The sequence below is a fragment of the Theobroma cacao genome, chromosome 6 (assembly GCF_000208745.1).
Source record: "Theobroma cacao cultivar B97-61/B2 chromosome 6, Criollo_cocoa_genome_V2, whole genome shotgun sequence".
Taxonomy (NCBI): domain Eukaryota; kingdom Viridiplantae; phylum Streptophyta; class Magnoliopsida; order Malvales; family Malvaceae; genus Theobroma; species Theobroma cacao.
In genome coordinates, this window is record NC_030855.1 from 22,099,383 (window position 1) to 22,120,546 (window position 21,164).

The following is a 21,164-nucleotide window of genomic DNA, read 5'->3' on the forward strand; positions in this document are numbered from 1 at the left end:
TCGTGCTCCAATCAATTCTCTTAATAACATGAACGTTGCCTTGCCTTATATTTGATTGGATTCGATAGGATCAAAACTTAAAAAACAATCCATAGTTTTAGATAATTTAATAATAAATATACGATTTCTCTATTCAAAGAATAGAATTCAAGTTCTCAAGTTTTTTTTTTTTTCCAAATTAAACAAAAAAAAAGAGAAAAATCAGATAATTTAATTCAGGCGCGCATGAAGCTTTTGCCTAATGATCAGTTGCAATGCAGAAGGGTCCGGCACCATTTGATTGATTCTGTAACTCTGGCAAGACCTGTTTCTAGAACATTAGTTTCTTGTTCCTGAAGCTGCTCGGTCCAAGACGTAACCGAGAAACGTAGTATTACCTTGAGTTTTCAAGTTGGTAATTCCTCTGGCTGCTGCATATAATTGCTGAGATTGTTCATGCTGAATGAGGAAAGAATCTGGTGGACCAGACCGGATTATATATGGATTTGCATTATTATTTTCGGCAGTATTGGAAACAGTGGAAAGGGGTTACAATATATATTGGCATCAAACCTATCAAATCGTTTGAAAGAAAATTTCAGGAAAGAGGGTGGTCCTGGTCAACATTGAAAGTTCAATGTCTTGGAAAAAGTATAAGAAAAATAATTATGTATTACTAGATAACTTAATCCATGTTTAGATTAACTCATTTGAAGCCTAATGGCCTTTCATATATACAAGATAGAATAAGTTTCATCATATATTAAATATATAATATGCATAAATCTAATCATTTTGATTACAATTTAATAACTCTAAAACGTCATGCTTTTCTTTTTTTTTTAAATTTTGTCTTTTAAAGTAAATTTAAAACAAAAAAAAATTATGAGGATTTATTTTTAAAAATTTTTAATTTATTTATTAACATTGTGATAATATTTGATTCACTAATAGTGTCTACATACTATATACTGAAAATGCATCAAATAAAAATTCATTATTTTTAAGGTTTTCCGTAACATTATATAGTTTTTACATTTTTTTTGTAAGTTTTTAGTAAGCATTTTATCAGAAGCAAAAGTATCATATATTTATATTATACCATTAATATAACACCCACCCTCTCCAAAGAAAGGAACAGAGAAAAAAAACCCAGTCCAATCGAAAAAGTAAAATCCTGGCCCTATCATTGTAAACCCAAAAAAATCTAGCCCAAATCCAGGAATTGGGAATATAGGTCCAAAAACAAATTCTAATTGCCAGCTCTTAATCCGCCAAAACACCGTCAATTCCCAGCGAAAATAGCACGATCGATATTTTTAATCTATCAACTACCACTCTGCCGCTTACAATTTTCACCGCGGCGGAGGAGTTAATAGACGAAACGCCACCAACTCGAAACCCTCACGGGCAAAAAAAAAAAAAAAATGAGCGAAGAAGGGAAAAATAGAGGCGTAACTTCCAACCCTCAAAGTCAATATCGATACGGCACGTTTCAAGGCGTAGCCAACTACTACCCTCCTTTCCCTCTACAACCGCCTCAGCCGTTTGTTGGCTTCCCTCAGCCGGTTCCTCCGCCGGGCTCCGCTAACCCCTATGTCCATGGCTACCAGACGGTTACAGGTACCTGAAACATATTAAGAATTTTTTTTATATTGGTAAATATTCCCATAAATGAGATTTTATTACTGGTATTTATTTTGGTTTTCGTTGAGTGGGTTATTGATCATTAAAGTGAATTGAGTTTCTGAATCTTTGGTTGAATTTGATGTTCTTGAAGGGTATCCTGCTGTAGAAGCAACGCCTTTGAGGCGACGTCGCCTTCCTGTTTGTGGGCTTGGAATGGGCTGGTTATTGTAAGTTTTGGATTTTAGTATTTGTTATTGTTTAATAACAATCTGGGAGTAGGTTTTCCCATAGATTCTTATGGCCATTTAGAGGTATTTTTTGTTGTGCATAGATTGTTAGGGATGCTGGCAGATAAACATACTGATGTAACTATGACTTGTTTTTTATCAATTGTTCTGTTTTGGGTTCTGTCAAGTAATAAATATGCGTGTCATCTAGCTGTCAATATCGACTTTTGTAAGCTGACTGGCTGCGAAAGACTCAGATATTGATTCCTTTAGGGTCTGCTTATATGAGATTTGATTCAGAAATTATTGTCCCTATTGTAGTCATTCGCAATCAGTTAAGGCACAAAAATGCATCTCATGGTAATACCACCTATTTGATTGACTTAGTGAAAATTAGAACCTGTTTGAGTTGTGGGAAATGTGAATAAAGAAAAATATGCATGCTCCAAGAACTTGAGGTGTCAATGTATGGGAAAATAGATAGGTATTAGAGATACACTGTGTTACTGCAATAATTTTCACGGAATGGAGCTCTAAATTGGACTGGATTAAATTGGTGTTTGATTCCTGTTCTCGCTTTTAGGATTTTGAGAAGCAAAAACTCCAGCATTTGTTGCTAGTCCAAATATATTCCATCTTTTAAATCAGTTTCTTGTTAACTGGCTATAATTTTTTGGTTGCCATGGCTAGGTTTTTCCTTGGCTTCTTCTTTGGTGGCATTCCCTGGTACATTGGAACATTCATTCTACTCTGTGTCCAAGTGGATTATAGAGAAAAAGCGGGATACCTCGCATGTGCAGTTGCTGTAAGTGTCCATTTTCTATCATTTCTTTTCTTATTTGCCTATGGTTTCTTTGAGTACCATTCTTGTCTTGCTCTTTTATCCACTGTACTGGAGATTGATACTCATGCGTCTGCATTTTAAAAATATGTTTGGAAACTCACAAGGAAGTAATGAAAGCAAAAGTCCTCTTATTTTTGTATGTCATTCCATCATCAGTTGGGTGGACTACCCTATTTGCCACCTGATGCTTATTACTGTAAAGTTACACGTTCAGTTTTCATGATTTAAAAGGTGCTGAAGTTGTTCTTTTGTCATCTATGAATGCCGATAGAACTACAATTTGCCACTGCTTTCTTTCTGGCTGCTTCATTGTCTACTCTAGATAAGTCCCTTGTGTTCCAGTGCCTTGCTTGTTTCTTTTGCCTGTTTTTTTTTGTCGAAAAGATTTTTCAAAATCATGTGTCATCATTGCTGATCATGCACTGATGCAACTTTGTTTATTTGATATAGGTTTCATAACTGTTTAAGAAGGGTTTTATCTGTTAAACTTATCTTGATTTCTAAGAAATTCAATTATGAGTAGTGCTGCCAGCAGACATAATGTTGTTTTACACTTTTACTTATTTGAGGCAACCAAAGGTATTGGCATGTATGGTTGACATGATCACTGCGTTTTGAAACTGAGTGCTATACATAGCCTCACTGGTTTGTGCATCATGCTTCATTAATCTTGACTGCTCATTCCGCAGCTGTTTCTCTGGAAATTAAATATAGATGGTTCTTTTGTTTGTGAGAAATGAGGATCAATGCCTCCATTGCAGCCCACTAAAATCTTTTCCTTTTTGGTGCTCTCCATTCTAATTGTGCAGTCTGTTATCGCAATGATTGCTGTCACGTTTGGTGTGACTAAAGGAGCTCATGCCTGGTGAGGTCAAGATGGACTATAAGGTGGCTGTACATTTGTGAAGCATCCCAGAATGATTGGTGGTTGTAATTTGTGAAAAATTTATTCAGAAAAACTCTTGTTCTATTCATTAAAGCCAACCCCCAGAATTGGGTATTCATGTTTATGCCTATAGTTGTATATACTTCGGAATTGCTGCCATTATTATGACTGACTTACTGATTTGAAAGAACTTGTGATTCCGCTCCCTAGTTACTTGAAATCGGGACTTCCTCATTGCGAGGATTTAATTTGAAGTTGGAAGCAAACCCAGTCTCTAATTGGACCGGGTAACATTTCTTAACGCCTGGTTAGTACGGGCGTAGACAACGGCTAATGAGAAGGAAAATCAACATTATAGCTAATAGAGCTGATCTCCACGATGATGCATATTGTTTTTCGGCAATTTTTAGTTTACTTATAGGATGAGAATATTAATGGGTAAGGTATCTGTTATTTTGAAAATATTTTATATTTTCAACAGAATATTTGATTTTTATAAATATCTGATTTTTTTTAAAATTATTACTTGAATTCAGATTTAAATGTTTAAGATATTACTTGTTAAATATTTTTATCCATTAAATATCTTATTAAATTAAATTTAAAATTAATTTATATATATATATATTTATAAAAATTAGTTTAATAAATTAAAGTTCATAAAAAGTAAATTAAGTTTAGAATCATATTTAGGACAGTAATGAATTTTAGCAAGTATTACATTAATTATAAGAAATTCATAAATAAAAAATAATGTATAAAATTAAAATTTAACATTAAAAATTATAATTTATAATCGAATTCGAATAGTAAATTTTATAAGACCACTACTCAAATTCATGAATAGTGATTTTACCACTCAAACCCGTGGATAGAATATCTTCATTTTGCTTAATCGAATTAGATAACATACAGTACCCGAATATAAAAAACCCATTTATATATCTAAATGCGGTCTCGGAAAGAGAAAGGTGTTCTTTTTGGGTCAAAGCAGAAGATATCAAAAGATATAATGTTCACTATTGGGTTGATATTAGTTGGATTTTGGGCCGAAATGGAAAAAGGATCTAAGTTTCACCATGGGCTTCATATAAGACCCAGAAGGCCAAAACTGACAGAATTTTGGACCGAGATGAAATGTGCCGACCCGGAACAAATGAGTGACATGAACTCAACTAAATACAACCCGACCCAGCCCCGTTTGAGAAGTCTAGGGTTTTGATCAGTCAAAGAGCTAGTATATAAGGGAAAGAAAATCCTACATTCCTCTTCTCCTACATCGAGCGAAAGAGTGAGAGGGAGAGGGCTGCGAATTTCTTCAGATATTCTCTTTCCTCAGAAATGGTTACTTTCAGGGTAAGTGGCCAATGATTCTCTTCTCTCAGATCTTCCCCCCTCTAACCCTCTCGATTTCCATCTTTAAGTTTCAAAGTTTTATAATTACTCCTCTGAAGGCAATTTTAGTTTGTTATGTTTGGTTTCGATCCATGCGAACTTTTCCTTTTTCATCTCGTTGGAAATGGTTTGTAAAATATAGGATAAAAAGCTTCATTTTCTATCGTTTTAATGAGTTTTCTTAGCAACAAAGGGAGTTGTAACTCGTTTAAGCAAATGTTGAATTAATACAAGAAAAAAAAAGTCTTGATTTTGGTTTTGTTAATGGTTGCAGTATCACCAGTACCAGGTTGTTGGGAGGGCTCTCCCAACGGAGAGCGATGAGCACCCCAAGATCTACAGGATGAAGCTGTGGGCCACCAATGAGGTTCGGGCCAAGTCCAAGTTCTGGTTAGTGATTATTTTTTGGGCGATTAATTTGATTCCCATTTGATTGAAGTTGTTGAAGGTTTCTGACTTTGGTGTTTGTCCATGAATATTCATCAGGTACTTCTTGAGGAAGCTGAAGAAGGTTAAGAAGAGCAATGGTCAAGTCCTTGCCATCAATGAGGTAATAATTTGATGGTGCACTCTATAACTAGTAATTTCTTATGGTATGATATTTTGAAATGTGAATAGGGGAAGTATCCTTTTGTATGTATGTTTAAATATTTTTGTTAGAGCTAGGATCATTTTGATTAGTGTCTGAAGTAATTTTATGTGACTTGCCAACATTTAGTTTATGTCTGTGCAATTTAGATGGGAATTTGTGTTTGATCAGCAGCTGTCTGTAAATTTGTTGTGTTAGAAACAGGGAAGTTAGATAGTAAAGAAACAACCTAAATTTGTCTAGGCTTTAAGCTTTTTATACATCTTGAATATAGAATTTCTGGTTCTTTATAGAAAAGTATTGTGAAGGCTTATTTGTGTTTTGTTTGTAAAAGTCATTGCTTTGAATTATTGATTGTTCAATTTTTTGTGCTACATATTTAAGATTTTGAATTTGAAAGCGGTTGTTGGAATTTAAATTGGTTTGAAATCTTTGACAAGAAGATGCTACAGCAAGTTACATCTTTTACTTATTGTGGTTTCCTAACTTGTTGATCAAAAGTCATTAACTATCCGTATGGTGGCTTCTATTAAAAAAGAAAAAATTATAGTGATTGCATATTGATTAACTGATGCACCAAAGGGAACTTGATTTCTGATACATTCATCAGCTTTCTTTTCAATGCCCTTTGTCTAATTTAGATTCTCTGCAGATTTTTGAGAAGAATCCAACCAAGATTAAGAATTATGGTATTTGGCTTCGCTATCAAAGTCGTACTGGTTATCATAACATGTACAAGGAATACCGTGACACTACTTTGAATGGAGCTGTTGAGCAGATGTACAACGAGATGGCTTCTCGGCATAGGGTCAGGTTCCCTTGCATCCAGATTATCAAGACTGCAACCATCCCTGCTAAACTATGCAAGAGGGATAGCACCAAGCAGTTCCACAACTCCAAAATCAAGTTCCCCTTGGTGTTCAAGAAGGTGAGGCCACCTACCAGGAAGCTGAAGACAACCTACAAGGCATCAAGGCCCAACTTGTTTATGTAATTTCTCCCATTTCATAAAGGAGAGAGTTAAAATGGTTCTAATTCTGAAATTTTTGGTAGTGCACTTCTATCAGTTTGTTTATCGGATATTGTTTTTATTTGAGAAGCCTAGGCTGTCAGACAGGTTGAACTTGGTTCTTTTGGGTTTCAATATCTCATTTTCATTACTTATAAAAGCTGGTATGGTATGTGATTGTCGTCTCTCTTTCATTATAAAGTATAATAGTAAGTACAAGTTAATGTTTGAGTTAATTTCATTAGGGTTTTGATTTCTGAATGCAACTTGCATTCAATTGTCAAAATGTTAGAAGAAATTTCTACACGGTCCTTGAACAATTTACTTTCAAAAATTTGGACAGAAAAAGTTTAGATTTTTATATTTTTGGATTGGAAATGGTAATTCAAAGATAGATGGAAATACAAACCTATTAAAAATTGTCACATTTTCTGTCAAAACTAGTAGAGAATGGGAAGTCTTAGCTGCAGGAATGTCAATTGGTTCTTCAAGTTAGGGATTTCTACTATTATTGCTTCTTCAAACAAGGGGTTTCTACCATTTTTCGGGCTAGTGGTGCAGTTACAAGGCTTCCCATCTGTGTTATAAAGAATTGCTGCACCTGTTATATTTTTTCGCTCTAGAGATATAACTGGTGAATTTTCCTCGGGTTGCTTGGAGCTAAGGGCTCCAAATGCTCATTTCTGCCATGCTTGGCCCTGTTTCATGGGGCGACAATGCATCAGAGAAACGTGGGATTTGACAACGGAAAAAGACATTTGTTTCTTTCTTCCAATCAAATAGCCCACAAAATTATGCAAGTCAAAACAAATTGCTCTCGTCTAATTATTCTACTTCCAGTCTTTGTTCAAATCATGCAATTATCACTTCACCAAATTTCGTGTGTTTCTGTCGATCGTATCTTCCGACATGGATGCAATGCAAACCCTATCCTCACAGGGAAAGGGCAGTGAATAAATCAGTGGTCCGTCGTCTCTTCACGCATATGACACATCACATTTAGGACAGCATCGTCGTCTACCCATGGTAAACAAACGACGACGTTGGAAGCAACAGGAAAGTACTTGGTCAGACATCTACACATACATTGTTTAACTTTGGGTTATAACTTGCTATTCCATAAGATGTTGATAGATTCGCCACTGGGGACTTGAGTTGAGCTGATGATTAAGAAGATTGGGCCAGCTCTTCCTGCATAGTCTGGACACCCTGATAACCAGTTTTAATCATTTGGCTGGATGCCTTTATACACTTGCCCAAACGAGGCTGTTGTAATTAAAAGAATTTATCAAATCTCTCCCTTCAATTTTTTGACTTTCTGTTTCACACGTATGAACCCAACTGTGATTTCTTAACCCCAATCGTTCCCATTCTCAACGTAAAATCTGAGTTAGGAACTAACGAAAGTCATCTCGCTTATCTAACCCGATGACTCAACTACTTCATTTGCAGCTCTACAAGTTAATACCGTAAGCATGACAGTTACCACTATGACTATGGAATCTTCCCCAAACCACCCTTTTTTTTTCTTTGTGATGAATACCCAATCACGCATATCCAGTTAGAAAATCATGAGGAGTCTTGAACAATAACTCCATCAGCATTTCACCCTCTAAGAAAAGAAGCTTCTTTTCCTCACTTTATACTAATCAATTATTAACTAATTGGCTGTTGCTAATTAATAGCAAATAACAATACTAATTCAGAAACACCCTACCCATCAAGAAAAGTATTAACCATAAACATAATCATATCAGCCAGCCAAGACCACTGAAACTTTTCCATCTTATAATTATAGTTTCGATATACTGGTAAAAATCGATATTAAACACTGCCTCTCTCATAAATTTTTATAACTAATAATGTTAATTTGTTGTTTTCCTTTTGAACTGGTACGAGAAAAGCAGATAGTGGCGCACAAAGGCACGGTACCCAAAGAAACGAAAAGCAAAAGTTTTGCAAAGGTAAAGATCATTTGTTCTCCACTTTTGAGTTTGATATAAGAGGTGTAGGCTGTAGCATTTGACATTTGATGTATGAACTATATATAAATATGAAGCATACAAAATCTACCAGGTTAAACAATTTTCTTTTTGGTTAGCATAGGGCAAAGGATAATGAGGATGATGATGCTGATTGCCTACCAAATCTGTGATGATCTCCTTTGCTCTCTTTAAGAATTGCTCATTGAATATAATGCAATGGGTAATGATTACTACGACTTTGCAAAAGATCTAATGTCATTATTTAGTCGAGGAATTAGTGAAAAGAGATGTTTTGCTACATATATTTGAGAGGACCGTCTTAATCCGAAATATTCTTTTCAAGTTTTTTGCAGTCAATTTTCCAAACAAAAGGGTTTGGAAAACCAATAATTGGAATTTAGAGTACTTATAATAACTTTTAAGTTTCAAGTTTAAGCTCTCTTGATTAAAAAAATGAATGGTGTTTATAAGATAAAAAGATGATTATTTCTTGTTAAATAATGTAATATATTATAAGACTGAATGAACCTCTTCAAGCAAAAATAAAAAAGAAAATCCAGTAACGAAGTTCTTTGCCTACAAGTGAGGAGAGGAACTAATTGCAAGTTTTGGTTAGACGAGTTCAGGTTCAGCTGCAAGATTAATGATTCTGTGGGTGATTTTCTTTTTCTATGTCCATTTCCACTTTAATTAGCTGAAGTTGGCATTGAACTAAATTCATTGGATTTACTGGAAAGTTGTCAAATAGAATCATCTTCGTTCATACATATGGTAGTTACATATGGTAGCTCATTTCAAACAATAATTGGATTTAATCTGGATAATTGGAGTGAAGCATATTCACATGTGAGTTAACACGACTGGATTATCTTCATAAAATAGCCAAATTAATTGCAACCTCTCTGGCTTCTGTCAGTTTGTGTTTGTGCGCGTCGTTATCTTGTATCTGAAGAAATCGAGTGCAGCGCTCGATTGCCCTGGTGGGACGAAGAGCAGTTGAAGTTTCAATCTCAAGCTTTGATTTTTGCCTGCACCAAAAGTTGCACTGTCTCTGTAAGCCCACATGTCTTGTACCATTCTCCCTATCTTTTTACCTTTACAATCCATGGAATAATATTGGTCATGCAAGTATATTTCTTCTCTTTTTCTCATGCATTACTTTGAAACTTTGTCAACATCAGCCAAAACAAAAAAGGGGATTGGAATAATGTAGAGTAAGTTTGAAATGCGGAATATGGTTGGTGTCTGTCTGTCCAAGAATTTGGTACATATCCCGTGTTGTGGGTTGAAGCGTCTTTTGTTTTGAACATAGGTCAAAAGATTGTTGATAAACTGAAAACGATGTTGCTAGCTAGCTGCTGCCATTATTGAGAACTAAGTAACTACCTAATGTCAAGCACAAGGCAGAGAAGAGAGATGGTAGATTGGAGAAGCAAAGGGGAAAGGGGAAAGGGAAAAGAGAAAGGAATATTGACTCTAGTCTTATTTCAAAACTATGAACATTGCCTCCCCAAGAGAGGGTCGGTGGATAAAATTTACTCATTTGTATGTCTCCCCTTTATATTGTAAAGCTCCATTTGTTCATAATTCTTTAAAGAACTTCAACACAGCAATAATTCTGTTGCTTTTAATGTTCAATGACCAATTATTGTTTTCAAAATGAAAGCAAATGGTAGAGATATCACATTTTGTTGTTGCTTTTCAAGCCTCTAAAACAGTGGTTATTGAACCATTAGATATGATTCAAAACTTACATATTTTCAGCATTAAGAACCTTAAATCTTAATCCATTACCTAGGTAGTGAATCAGATATTGTAATATTAAGATTTAATGAAGTCTAAATCATTGAGTAATCTAGGATTAGATCATAAGCTTCTTTATCAACTGTGTAATCCCACTACACCGCCCCCTTGTTCCATCCATTGAATCCTTGACCATCTTGTGTTTTTGGCCATTTTATGCAACCAAAAAGTGCAGGCAATGTCAACCCCACAATTTTGAAATTCTTATTTGTCTATTGATATCCCTCAGTTACTTTTTTACCCTATATAATAATCTTCTTTCTACAACCAACCATAGATTGCCCATGCTTATAAAATCTTTAGCCAATACTGAATGGTAGGTTGCACCTCCCCTTTTGTATTCACTAATTATAGCACATTAGCTTCTTTATACAAAAAGGAGAGATGCAGTTTCTTTAAGAGCTGACGCATTTAAACAACTTTTTCCTCTCCTCTCTAATGCTTTAATGGCCACTCAGATTAACTGTAGTCAAATGAGTCTTTCTTTACCTTCATAAAGAAAGATATGAAAAGCTGAGGTTTCTTAGAGGAAGGAAAAAGGAAAGAGAGGGTTGGTAGTTGAAGCAGGGTTATATGCTTTAAGTTCTTTTCTTCATTGCTTGGATATTGAAGATGCAAGTTTCTCATTTGCTAGGGTCATTCACCATTCCTGCATTATATGTTTTTCTTTTACCCCTTGTTTCTTGCTCATCTCATGGGGGGGATACTGCATCCAGCAATCACAAGAGCATTAAAGAGAATGTACACAAGGTATGCCAAATTTTGTCCAAGTTTGTTTTGCTTCCAAGGAAGTTCGAATCAATTGATATATTACCTCTCTTAATTCCATCCTCATGTCATCTTCCCCTACTTTTGTTTTTGGAATGCATCAAATACTAATAAATCTAAGTTCAGAAGATAATCAACATGATTGAGTTTAACCATTCCTCTTTAATGAACAATATTGCAGCTGAGTCCTCAAATGACATCTTATATCGCCGTTCATGGCCTTCTCCTCTGGGTTTCCATGGGGTTCTTAATGCCTGTTGGGATTCTTTTTATTAGAATGGCCAATAAAGAGGAAGGTGGGAGAAGGGTTAAAGTTTTGTTCTATCTCCATGCCATGTTGCAGGTATCCTTCAATATTAACACTACATTCACCAAGGAAATATGCTGTTGTAACAAATTTTACTGATAGCTGCAGATATAACTCTTATTTGGGGTGCAAAGAAGAGATCACATAGAGCTGGTTGTTCGTTTTATTTCATTACTATTATAACCCACTTTCACTTTAATGATGCTGTCCACAATTTTTAATTTCTTCTAACAGCCCATGGTTTTTTTTTTCCAGTAACTGATCTAAACCAACTTAATCATATTTATCATGAAGACTTGAATAAGAAGAAAGGGAGATCATGTTCTTTATTTGTCCATATAATCATGATCATGTGCCTGCTTCATGTGTCAATGTTTTTGTGCTTGGTTGGTTTGCTCGGTACTGCATTTTTTATTGATTCCGATTTTCTTCTTAAATTTACTACGTTATATATATGGAGGTGTACTATAATTGCATAAGCAAACTATATAGTGAAGAGGAAAAAGAAGGTTGACAATAAATTTAGAACCGGCTGCAATGATGGCCTCTCTGATCACAGGCTATGAATTACTTTAAAGCTAGAAGACTACATACATTTCTTACAGATCGAGATGGTTTAGAAATTGCTAGTTGTTGCCATGATTACTTAATTTCCCTTTCATTTAACTCTTTCTATTTTTGTTTCCCTATCTATACAGATACTTGCAGTGCTTCTTGCAACAATTGGAGCTGTCATGTCCATAAAGAATTTTGAGAATTCATTCAATAACAGCCACCAAAGATTAGGTCTAGCCCTTTACGGTGCCATTTGGATGCAAGCCTTGATTGGATTTTTCAGGCCTCCTAGGTACCATTTATTCTCTGACATTTGAAATTAATACTGGTTCACCAAACCTCATACTTAATATTTCCATCTTTGTATCAATTCCTGGTTTACAGAGGAAATAAAAGAAGAAGTACATGGTACTTAACGCATTGGATTCTTGGAACAGCGGTATCTCTGGTGGGGATCATTAACATCTACACTGGCTTAAATGCCTACCATAAGAAAACATCGAGAAGTACTGGCATTTGGACTATACTTTTCACTGCTGAGGTCTCTTTCGTTGCTTTCTTTTACCTCTTCCAAGACAAATGGGAGTATATACAAAAGCAAGGGCTGATACTAGGCAATGCTCCCCAGCCAACCCCACCTTCTGATCAAGAGAATGCCACTGAGCAAAGAGATAACCAAAAGGTCATGTTGCCTGAACCATGTGGCAAGCGTAATGCACTTAGGAATTTGTTTGACTGACTTTGGATTCTTTTTCTTTTCTTTTTTTTTTTTTTTTTGCAAATTGATCTTTATCTAGTAGTCAAAAGTTTCATACTCTACTTTTTGATGCCTTTCCTGGCTGATACAAAGCACACCCTTTGAATAATACTTTTGATGGAGAATATATACATGCATCAAAAAGTGGAGTATGAACAACTTATCATTTTTCTCTTATATATATATATATTCATTGTGTTGTGATCAACATTGGGGTGTCCAGGTAATTGAGATGTATGTATATATGTAGGAAATGAAATACTAGCATATAGTGTGACTATGTTTGAGAAGTGTAATCAAAGTTTGTAAACCTCTATATCTGGAGATGCTGATGAATGAATGAAAATTTATTAATGTTATTCTAATTTTTGTTTGATTAACCTAACCCGACCGAATTGTGATATCATGGGGCTCAATCTTTCTTTGCAGTAAACCAGGTGATTTGACAAGCCCATTACAAGGGATCCTCAATACTGACGGCCTGGCATATCCGGCATATGAGCCAGAGAGCCGAATAGAAATCTAACATCTCCCAACTTTTCTGTGTTCTACTTGGCTTATCCAAGTACTGTCAATCATTGTTGCATGATGGTTTTAATTTCGAAACTTCAATACTTGTTCATAATTTCATTGATAAATTCTGCTATTACCAATTCATGAATAATGGATTTGTGTTGCACTAATTAACTATTATTCATGCTGCAATTTGTAAAATTAGCTGCCATTAAACATTAAGTTTTGTCAACACTGAAAGATAGTTTTTGATCATAAAATAAGATTGTTGTCTCGAATGCCTCATCAATTCTTAATTAATACTATTATCTTGCATTAAGATTCCCACTTATCATTTAGTAAATGCTCTCTTCTCAATCAGAATCCAACGAATGTACTAACCAGTCAAAGACAATGACAAAAGATACCGAATCACATGTGACAGGGGCATTGTTGTGATTTCATTATCCTAATCCATTAATCCTCATGTACTCCCCTCATTTCTCTTTGAACACACACGGAGAGAGACTCTCCCACAGTAAAACCTTGGCAGATTGTAGTCAAATGGCTTCCAATGATCACCATGTCCATGATCATCACCACCATGACCATGACCATGACCATGACCATGACCACCACCACCACCATCATGATCATGACCATGAGTAAGTAACAATCTCATAGTATAAATTTTGCTGTTTTAATGGGGTATAACTCTTTGATGATCTGGTTTCTGGTTAAATTTTGTTATGCAACAGTAAATCAACAACATCCTGGGTGGGAGCTGATGGGAGGGTTTACCATAGCCATGATGGACTGGCACCACACTCACATGAACCCATTTACTCACCTGGATTCTTCAGCAGAAGAGCTCCACCACTTGGCAATAGGGATTTCAATGAAAGAGCTTTTACTGTTGGTATTGGTGGTCCTGTTGGTACTGGGTATTTCCTAGTTTCCTTTAATTCTTCCTCAGTATCAACAATTAACATTGCTTTGACTTACTCAGTTACTCTGCATTTTTGTATATCAGTATCTGTTGTTATTCCTCGCTACAACTGTTTGAGAAATGATAAATTTTTGCTACTTCACGAAGTTTCAACAAAGATGATGCTTTATTGTATATGAATTAGTGGAGACTTCGGCTTGGTGATTCCTGGTAAATTGTATGAAATGCGCTCCGCAAATTCCATAGTGTTACATTTTTTGTGAAGTCTCTTGTATTTTCCAATTCCCTGGATTTTATACTCTTTTGGTCTTTGTTTGTTAAGTAATATTAGTTTTTCAAGGTTTTCGTGTTATGTTTTGCTGACATTCTTGAATTCTTTTGTCCTGGTTGCTTCTTTCTTTTCAAGTCAGGGTCTATCATTGTTTTTCCTCAGTTTATTATATGGGTATAATGCAACTCTTGGTTCTATGTTAAAACATCCTAATAAATTTCTGACATGATATTGGTTCATGCCATACAGGAAAACCGCTTTAATGCTGGCTTTGTGTAAATTCCTGCGGGATAAGTACAGTCTTGCTGCTGTAAGTATCATGCATCTTGTACTTTGAGATAGCATTTGATAGTAACAGTTTACCTATCTTTTTAAATTTAAATCTTTAGCTCTTTGACGTCCACATGCGCTCAGAGAGAGGTGTTCTGAATGTCATCTGGACTGTGGGATTAATTGATTAAGCTGTGCCATTGTGGTCATTCTTTAAGAAGATGCGACCCGGTGGCTGATAGTTTCTTTAAGTAGGCAGATTGATAGATTGACCCTAGGTGTACCAGGTGATACAAAGCAGGGCCCCCACTTTTTATAAAATTTAAGAAAGGGCGTCAGGTCACTCATTGCATCTACAGCTGCAGCAAATTTGTTTACTGGATCTCCTAACTCTGCTTTTGAGTAAGGTTACATCGGAGATAGCAAACTTAAGAATACATTGCTTACTTTGAGGAGAATCCATTTCTTTTGGACTGCCATTCAGCCTTCTTACTGATGGCTGGCATATATTAACAATCATCATTGCTTTGAGTTCTTCAAAATCAGCATGAGGACTTAAAAATGGGTTAAACTTAAATGATACATTGGGAAGCATGTCATAACTTCAGGTGACAAATGATATATTCACAAAGGAGGATGGTGAGTTCTTGGTGAAACACGGGGCACTTCCAGAGGAAAGGATACGTGCTGTAGAAACAGGAGGCTGCCCGCATGCTGCTATTCGTGAAGACATCAGCATCAATCTTGGTCCTCTTGAGGAGCTTTCTAACTTGTACAAAACAGATATCCTTCTTTGTGAATCTGGAGGAGGTAAGTATAATGTTTTATTGAAGTGATTTTGTATGTAAATTTTGAGAATGAAGCACATTGTGAAGATTACCTAAAAAAGATTTTTTTTTTCCTCAAAGAAAAATGAAAAAGAAAGAGTAGTAGATGGTGTTGTGAGTGAATCGTTTTTGAAATTCACAAATGAGGCATAAGGTACTGCTTAACATATATTGGAATTGCACCTTTAAATTAGTGAAACAGTTATAATTTCCGAGTGTCAGCGATGGAGGAATGAGTTCAAATCAGAAAAGTTCCACATTTATGGGAATCTTTGTGAGTGCAGATAATTTAGCTGCCAACTTCAGCAGAGAACTGGCTGACTATATCATCTATATCATAGATGTATCTGGAGGTGATAAAATCCCCAGGAAAGGGGGCCCAGGCATAACCCAAGCTGATCTCTTGGTATTTGATTTAATATTATTGTGCTGTTTCATACCCCTTTGATCTATTTATTGTCATGGTGTCCCCAGTTTTATAAGTAAAATTATTGGGATTTTGACATGAATTTTGTTATATCTAATTATAGGTGATAAACAAGACTGACCTTGCACCTGCAGTTGGAGCTGATTTGGGTGTCATGGAGCGTGATGCACTTCGCATGCGAGATGGAGGGCCCTTTGTTTTTGCTCAGGTTGGTTGAGTAACCATATTGTGAAATAAAAGCATACTATTTTTCTTTGTGTTGCATATCAATTACTGTACAAATCAACACATATGTCAATATCAGGAAACTTGTATCATTCCCTTCATTCCCTCAAACCTTATCTTGATTTCATCTTCCACAAAATGCAAAGTAGAAACACATTTTATTGCTTGGGGCCCTTGACATTACATTACAAAATTTAGTTGTTAATGATTTGAGTAAATTTTAAATTTGCAGGTGAAGCATGGGCATGGTGTCGAGGATATAGTAAACCACATATTACAGGCTTGGGAAGCAGCAACAGGAAAGAAGCGCAAATGATCTTTCTTTGAAGAGCCTGTAGTTCATACCCCGTATTATTATTCATTTTATTCTACTGGGTTTTTCTTTAGTAATAATTAACTATGAATAGGACTGTTAATAAGTTCATTAAACACTACAAACTAACTAGTCCTTCAAAGTGAAAAAGTTGGGGGTTCCACTGTTTCCCTGTTTACATTCTTGGAAAGCACAGAAAGAGTGAAATATCCACCTGTTAACTGAAATCTGATGCATATATGAAAGTCATGTATTTCATTCTTCTAAATTGAGTTTTATTTTTGTTGCTTGTTCTTCACTTTGAATAGGGTTAATAATAATAAAAAAAAATCAAGGGTAGGAGAATAAATAGTTGGGGTCAATGTAGAATTTTAAAAAATTGAGGGAGAAAAGAAAAAAAAATCTGGGACACACCACAGCCCCACAAGCGAATTCGAAGTCGGCTAGTCTGCGTGCTGTTCACGCGTCGGGTTTTTATTCAAAAATGAAAACCACCCGACCCGGGTTTTCACGGGAGGACGACTCGATATCTTTTCAACATTGGGGATTTGGAAGGGGACAACTTTACAACTGCAAGCATAAAATTTCCTTCTCTACAAATCTTTTCGTTTCGTAACGAAAGAAATTTCGGGGAATAGCATAGAACATAGAAACGTAAGATATCTGAATTGTAGAAATATTATAAAAAAAAATGGGCGAGGAAGAGAGAAAGAAGAGGGTGGTGGTGGAGTCGTTAGGATGGCTAACGGAATCCTCCATCATGCCCAAGAAACACCGCGCCATCGAAGGCGTCGGCGCTTCTTCAATCCTAGAACTCAAAGCCCAACTCTACAAGTCCCAGGAAGAATCGAAGAAATCCAAGGAATTGAGCGGTCCCGATGTCGAGTACCACCGCGCCAAGAGAAAGATCGCCCCACACGATACTTTCTCCCTCAAGAACTCCGGCGTCGAAGCCCGCGCCCTCAAGTAAATCTATTTACCCTTCTTTTTATTATTATTTGTATAAACGTTAACCTAATTGGGGGAAATTAGAGGTTTTTCTTTTTGGGGTGTCATAATTTTGTTGTTTGATTACAGGGACAAGCTTGAGCTGAAAGCGGTTAATGATGGATCAGTCAGCTACGCGGCTTTGGAGAAGAAAGCTGAGTTATATGATAAGTTAGTGAGAGGAGAATTGTCGGATGAGGAAGATAAGGAGAAGTATTGTGTTGACTTTTTCACGAAGGGTGTTGAGCAGGAGGAATCCCAGCAGCCGCAAGTTGATCGTGCTTCGGATAATGTACAGGCAGGAGATGAAGACGGCGACAGTGATGGTGGTCCTTCACTGTTTAACACTAACTTTGTAGGGCCGGGAAGAACCGCTGGAATCATAGACAATGATGAGCATAAGCGTTTTGTAAGGTGAGGGTTTGAGTTTCCTTATTGGTTAATGTTTATAATAATTGAGGTAAATTTAAGATGAAATGTTCGATGGAGTTACTATTTCAAATGGTATGTTACTGCTATGACGGTTTGGATATTTGCCTATAGGATAGCTTTGGTTATAACTTTGATTTGTTCATTTGAGGTACAACTGATAGGTTGGGTTTGAGATTTTAACCACTTAGTGTGGTGAAGCACTCTCCTAGTAGCCCGAGGTTTCATCCCTTGTTATCATTGGCCTTCATTCCCCTCATAGGATAGGTTGTTGATGGATTTTAGGTAATATTCTGCATAAGAGTAGAAAGGGTTACTTTTTATAGGAATGGAATGGTAAAGTTTAGGAATCAATGCCATAAAGTTGTGTTGACGTCCTTTTTCAACCCATTTACAAACCCATAGTTGGCTGGTTGTTTTCATCTTGCTTATTGTTTATGACTTAATTGCCTGATGGAGTGGTATACACTAGTCACTAGTCCATGGATTCACAGTTTAAAGTAGTTGATAAATGAAGATGCTAATCTAAAACATGACAAAAGGTACTGAAAATTGAAAGTAATTATTAAAACCTTGAACTTTATGGCTAACTAAGATGTTTTTGGATGGCCAGTTTACATTTTCACAAGGCCACGTTTTGTAACATATTAATATAGATGTTTTAGTCGTGAAACTAAGACTTAAGGCCTTAATTATTTAATCGGTGGTTATTCCCAGGGAAGTTCATGAAGAAGCAAATCAAGCAAGGGAAAAGGTGTCTGAGCTTAAATTGCGAAGGCAAGAGCAAGCAGCAGCTCGTCGTGAGAAACTCAGGCAGGCCTATCTTCGGAAACAACTAGAGAAACTGAAGGCTGCATCAAAAACAGAACAGACTTGACTGGGATAGCTAGAAAGGAGATTAGTGCATTATTTTATTAGCAAGGATCAGGCTGTAAGCTCGAGTAGCTGCCTTATTTCTGAGCTCAAGCATATGACAGGCTCTGTCATTGCTTTTATCTGCAATGACGAAAGGATGGATTTTTCTTGAGCGCTCTTTCTGAAACTCTCTTATTGTTGACTAACTTCTATTGATTTTCTCTTTTGTACATAACAGTTTTGACAATACAAATGAGCACCAGGTTTGCTCACTAGAATAGAATTATTCACTGGTTTTAATATCATTCTTCTCGCAGATATGGCCATTGTAGTCAAGCCATCCCCATTTATCCATCCAATGAGGTTGCTGTGTGGTCTTGAGGCCGCCTTTTCTGTCAAAAGTTATTTCATATTATGCCTGTGTAGGATTGCTGCATTGGTCTAGAAAATCAGTATGATCTTCGTTTGCTAGTATGTAGAATATGTTTTAACCAATGAACTTGCTTTAGGACTATTAATCTGAGACTTTCATTCATCTTTAGACTGTCAACAGTTTAACTTGGGTAGAGCAGGGCACCAGGTGAAGCTAATGTTTGTACACTGTAACTGTCAATCGCAAGTGAAGGACTGATAGATGGACTCATAGATTATATTTATATGATGGTATTAGTGATTTGTAGCAGTTGCTCCTTGTTTAGCCCAAAACAGAACTTTCGTTAACAAAGCTGTTTCTAGCAATGTTCAGGAAACAGAAGCAGAATGATCAAGTTACAAACCAAAAAAGACAAAGTATATTACTCCACTGGGGATCGAACTCAGAATCTCTGGTTCCGTAGACCAGCGCCTTATTCATGGGTGGAGTCGTGGATGCTTAGCACGGTGTCGAGTTAATTTCTTTTTTTTTTCTATTAAATTTTTAAAAAAGGACCAACAATTTTGACCTATATTTTGGCTAACAAGTAACGACTCCGCTGGGGATCGAACCCAGAATCTCTGGTTCCGTAGACCAGCGCCTTATCCATTGGGCCACGGAGTCAGTTGTTGATGATGATTATTTTTCACTCCTTTCATGGCTAGAGGATTTCTACTCTTTTATCTACTCTTTATCTACATCTTTTTTGGTCATGACATCTATAACTTGATCAGTGAGAGAGTACAACAAATTAAAAAAAGTAATCAAATTTTTCATTGGAAGTCATATTTAAAAAAAAAAAATTTTGTTATAAAATTTAGTTTTAGGTGATCACATCATTAATAACTTGTATAAGTGATAAATCGTAATTGATAAGATTTGTTAGATTAAATTTTAATATATATTAAAATTCACTTGATATTTGAACATATGAAGTTCCAACCATGAATGTTCCTTGCTTTCATGCTGCATCGTAAAGTTCAACATTCAACCTACTCTTTAGATAAAAAAAATTATGTATAAATTAATGAAATAAATATTCGAGTGCAGCAACAAGCTTAAACTTGACACATGTCTTAGATGCACTCTTCCATGCCAAAAAACAAAAACATCACCCACCGTCTGCACCACCACTACTCACCCCTCCCCTGCCACCCTCAAGCGCAAGCACCACCTCTCTTTCAACCATCTCTTCCTCCGCCAACTCCTTCACGCTAAACGACAAAGATTCCCTCCTCATGAAGAACCTCCCCGTGGGTGGAACTCACAAGTTAAGTAACCCTTGGGGCCTACCCGAGCTCCTCCAAACCTACACCGTCATGCTCTGGACCGGGTTATCAACCGGCTCGGAAGTATCCCCTCCTTTCAACACATCGCAGAGCAAAACCCTGGCGCTCCCCACAGGCTTCTCCCTCATGTGACCATGCGCGTATATGTCAACATTCAGAGCGGCCAAGACATCCTTTTCCGGCAGCTTCGCATGGAACTTCACCTTCACCACTTCGTTCCACGAGGGGTTGGTCCCCCCATGCTCGTCCACGTGGGCTTTCGCCACGTGATCATCCTCCACGTAGACGACTGCGTATGTTTTCATTTTGGTCACGTGCTTCACGTTCTTGAGGTCTTGTGCTGAGATTAAGAGAACTTCAATTTCTCTTGGTTGATCTTCCCGTCGTTGGGCTTTTTCCGGCAATCCGGGATGATGCTCACGATGTAGACCTTTTGATTTTGGTAACTGGATCTTGCTTTTCTTTTGATTTGCTAAGCAAACCAACCTTTCAATTTATCCATCCGCTGTTGGGCTCTGGTTTCAGTTTTATGGCCCAAAAAACCCAATTTCGTAAACCCTTTGAGGTGAGAATTTCCTTGGGCCAGAGTCAATTCTCGCCTTTTGTTTAGGTAAATTGGGCCTACTGTTTCTATAATGGACCTATCTTTGGACTTTGGCCCAATATGCATTAAGCTAGAGCTGCT

The 21,164-nt window shown here is 36.5% G+C and overlaps 4 protein-coding genes and 1 non-coding gene across 6 annotated transcripts; 4 read left to right on the plus strand and 1 right to left on the minus strand.

Annotated features, from left to right (window-relative positions):
- On the plus strand, window positions 1,114-6,745 carry LOC18596518 (60S ribosomal protein L18a). 2 transcript variants are annotated; one of them, XM_018123692.1, is made up of 6 exons: window positions 1,114-1,602; window positions 1,760-1,835; window positions 2,526-2,640; window positions 5,235-5,350; window positions 5,447-5,510; window positions 6,202-6,745. In XM_018123692.1, the coding sequence occupies exons 1-6, from the start codon at window positions 1,407-1,409 to the stop codon at window positions 6,541-6,543; spliced, it is 909 nt and encodes a 302-aa protein (XP_017979181.1). In that variant the 5' UTR covers window positions 1,114-1,406; the 3' UTR covers window positions 6,544-6,745. The 2 variants fall into 2 exon arrangements, with proteins under 2 accessions (XP_017979181.1, XP_007025105.2); XM_007025043.2 differs by lacking the exons at window positions 1,114-1,602; window positions 1,760-1,835; window positions 2,526-2,640 and adding an exon at window positions 4,807-4,921.
- Window positions 10,645-13,092, plus strand: LOC18596519 (cytochrome b561 domain-containing protein At4g18260). Its single transcript, XM_007025044.2, has 4 exons — window positions 10,645-11,096; window positions 11,296-11,457; window positions 12,120-12,268; window positions 12,361-13,092. The coding sequence occupies exons 1-4, from the start codon at window positions 10,959-10,961 to the stop codon at window positions 12,713-12,715; spliced, it is 804 nt and encodes a 267-aa protein (XP_007025106.2). The 5' UTR covers window positions 10,645-10,958; the 3' UTR covers window positions 12,716-13,092.
- Window positions 13,702-16,775, plus strand: LOC18596520 (urease accessory protein G). Its single transcript, XM_007025045.2, has 7 exons — window positions 13,702-13,890; window positions 13,984-14,169; window positions 14,695-14,755; window positions 15,324-15,525; window positions 15,827-15,948; window positions 16,073-16,177; window positions 16,427-16,775. The coding sequence occupies exons 1-7, from the start codon at window positions 13,712-13,714 to the stop codon at window positions 16,508-16,510; spliced, it is 939 nt and encodes a 312-aa protein (XP_007025107.2). The 5' UTR covers window positions 13,702-13,711; the 3' UTR covers window positions 16,511-16,775.
- On the plus strand, window positions 16,819-19,083 carry LOC18596521 (uncharacterized protein At4g18257). The gene is made up of 3 exons (XM_007025046.2): window positions 16,819-17,473; window positions 17,585-17,908; window positions 18,641-19,083. The coding sequence occupies exons 1-3, from the start codon at window positions 17,199-17,201 to the stop codon at window positions 18,798-18,800; spliced, it is 759 nt and encodes a 252-aa protein (XP_007025108.1). The 5' UTR covers window positions 16,819-17,198; the 3' UTR covers window positions 18,801-19,083.
- Window positions 19,742-19,814, minus strand: TRNAR-ACG. The gene has a single exon. It is a non-coding gene; the product is annotated as a tRNA-Arg (tRNA).

Excerpts from the sequence above, each read along its gene's own strand:
- LOC18596518 (XM_018123692.1), top strand. The coding sequence starts at position 1,407 with ATGAGCGAAGAAGGGAAAAATAGAGGCGTAACTTCCAACCCTCAAAGT. Across the intron at positions 1,836-2,525 it reads CTTGGAATGGGCTGGTTATT|GTTTTTCCTTGGCTTCTTCT; the intron begins GTAAGTTTTGGA and ends TGCCATGGCTAG. Across the intron at positions 2,641-5,234 it reads ACCTCGCATGTGCAGTTGCT|TATCACCAGTACCAGGTTGT; the intron begins GTAAGTGTCCAT and ends TAATGGTTGCAG.
- LOC18596519 (XM_007025044.2), top strand. The coding sequence starts at position 10,959 with ATGCAAGTTTCTCATTTGCTAGGGTCATTCACCATTCCTGCATTATAT. Across the intron at positions 11,097-11,295 it reads TTAAAGAGAATGTACACAAG|CTGAGTCCTCAAATGACATC; the intron begins GTATGCCAAATT and ends ACAATATTGCAG. Across the intron at positions 11,458-12,119 it reads ATCTCCATGCCATGTTGCAG|ATACTTGCAGTGCTTCTTGC; the intron begins GTATCCTTCAAT and ends CTATCTATACAG.
- LOC18596520 (XM_007025045.2), top strand. The coding sequence starts at position 13,712 with ATGTACTCCCCTCATTTCTCTTTGAACACACACGGAGAGAGACTCTCC. Across the intron at positions 13,891-13,983 it reads CATCATGATCATGACCATGA|TAAATCAACAACATCCTGGG; the intron begins GTAAGTAACAAT and ends GTTATGCAACAG. Across the intron at positions 14,170-14,694 it reads GGTGGTCCTGTTGGTACTGG|GAAAACCGCTTTAATGCTGG; the intron begins GTATTTCCTAGT and ends CATGCCATACAG.
- LOC18596521 (XM_007025046.2), top strand. The coding sequence starts at position 17,199 with ATGGGCGAGGAAGAGAGAAAGAAGAGGGTGGTGGTGGAGTCGTTAGGA. Across the intron at positions 17,474-17,584 it reads GTCGAAGCCCGCGCCCTCAA|GGACAAGCTTGAGCTGAAAG; the intron begins GTAAATCTATTT and ends GTTTGATTACAG. Across the intron at positions 17,909-18,640 it reads GAGCATAAGCGTTTTGTAAG|GGAAGTTCATGAAGAAGCAA; the intron begins GTGAGGGTTTGA and ends GGTTATTCCCAG.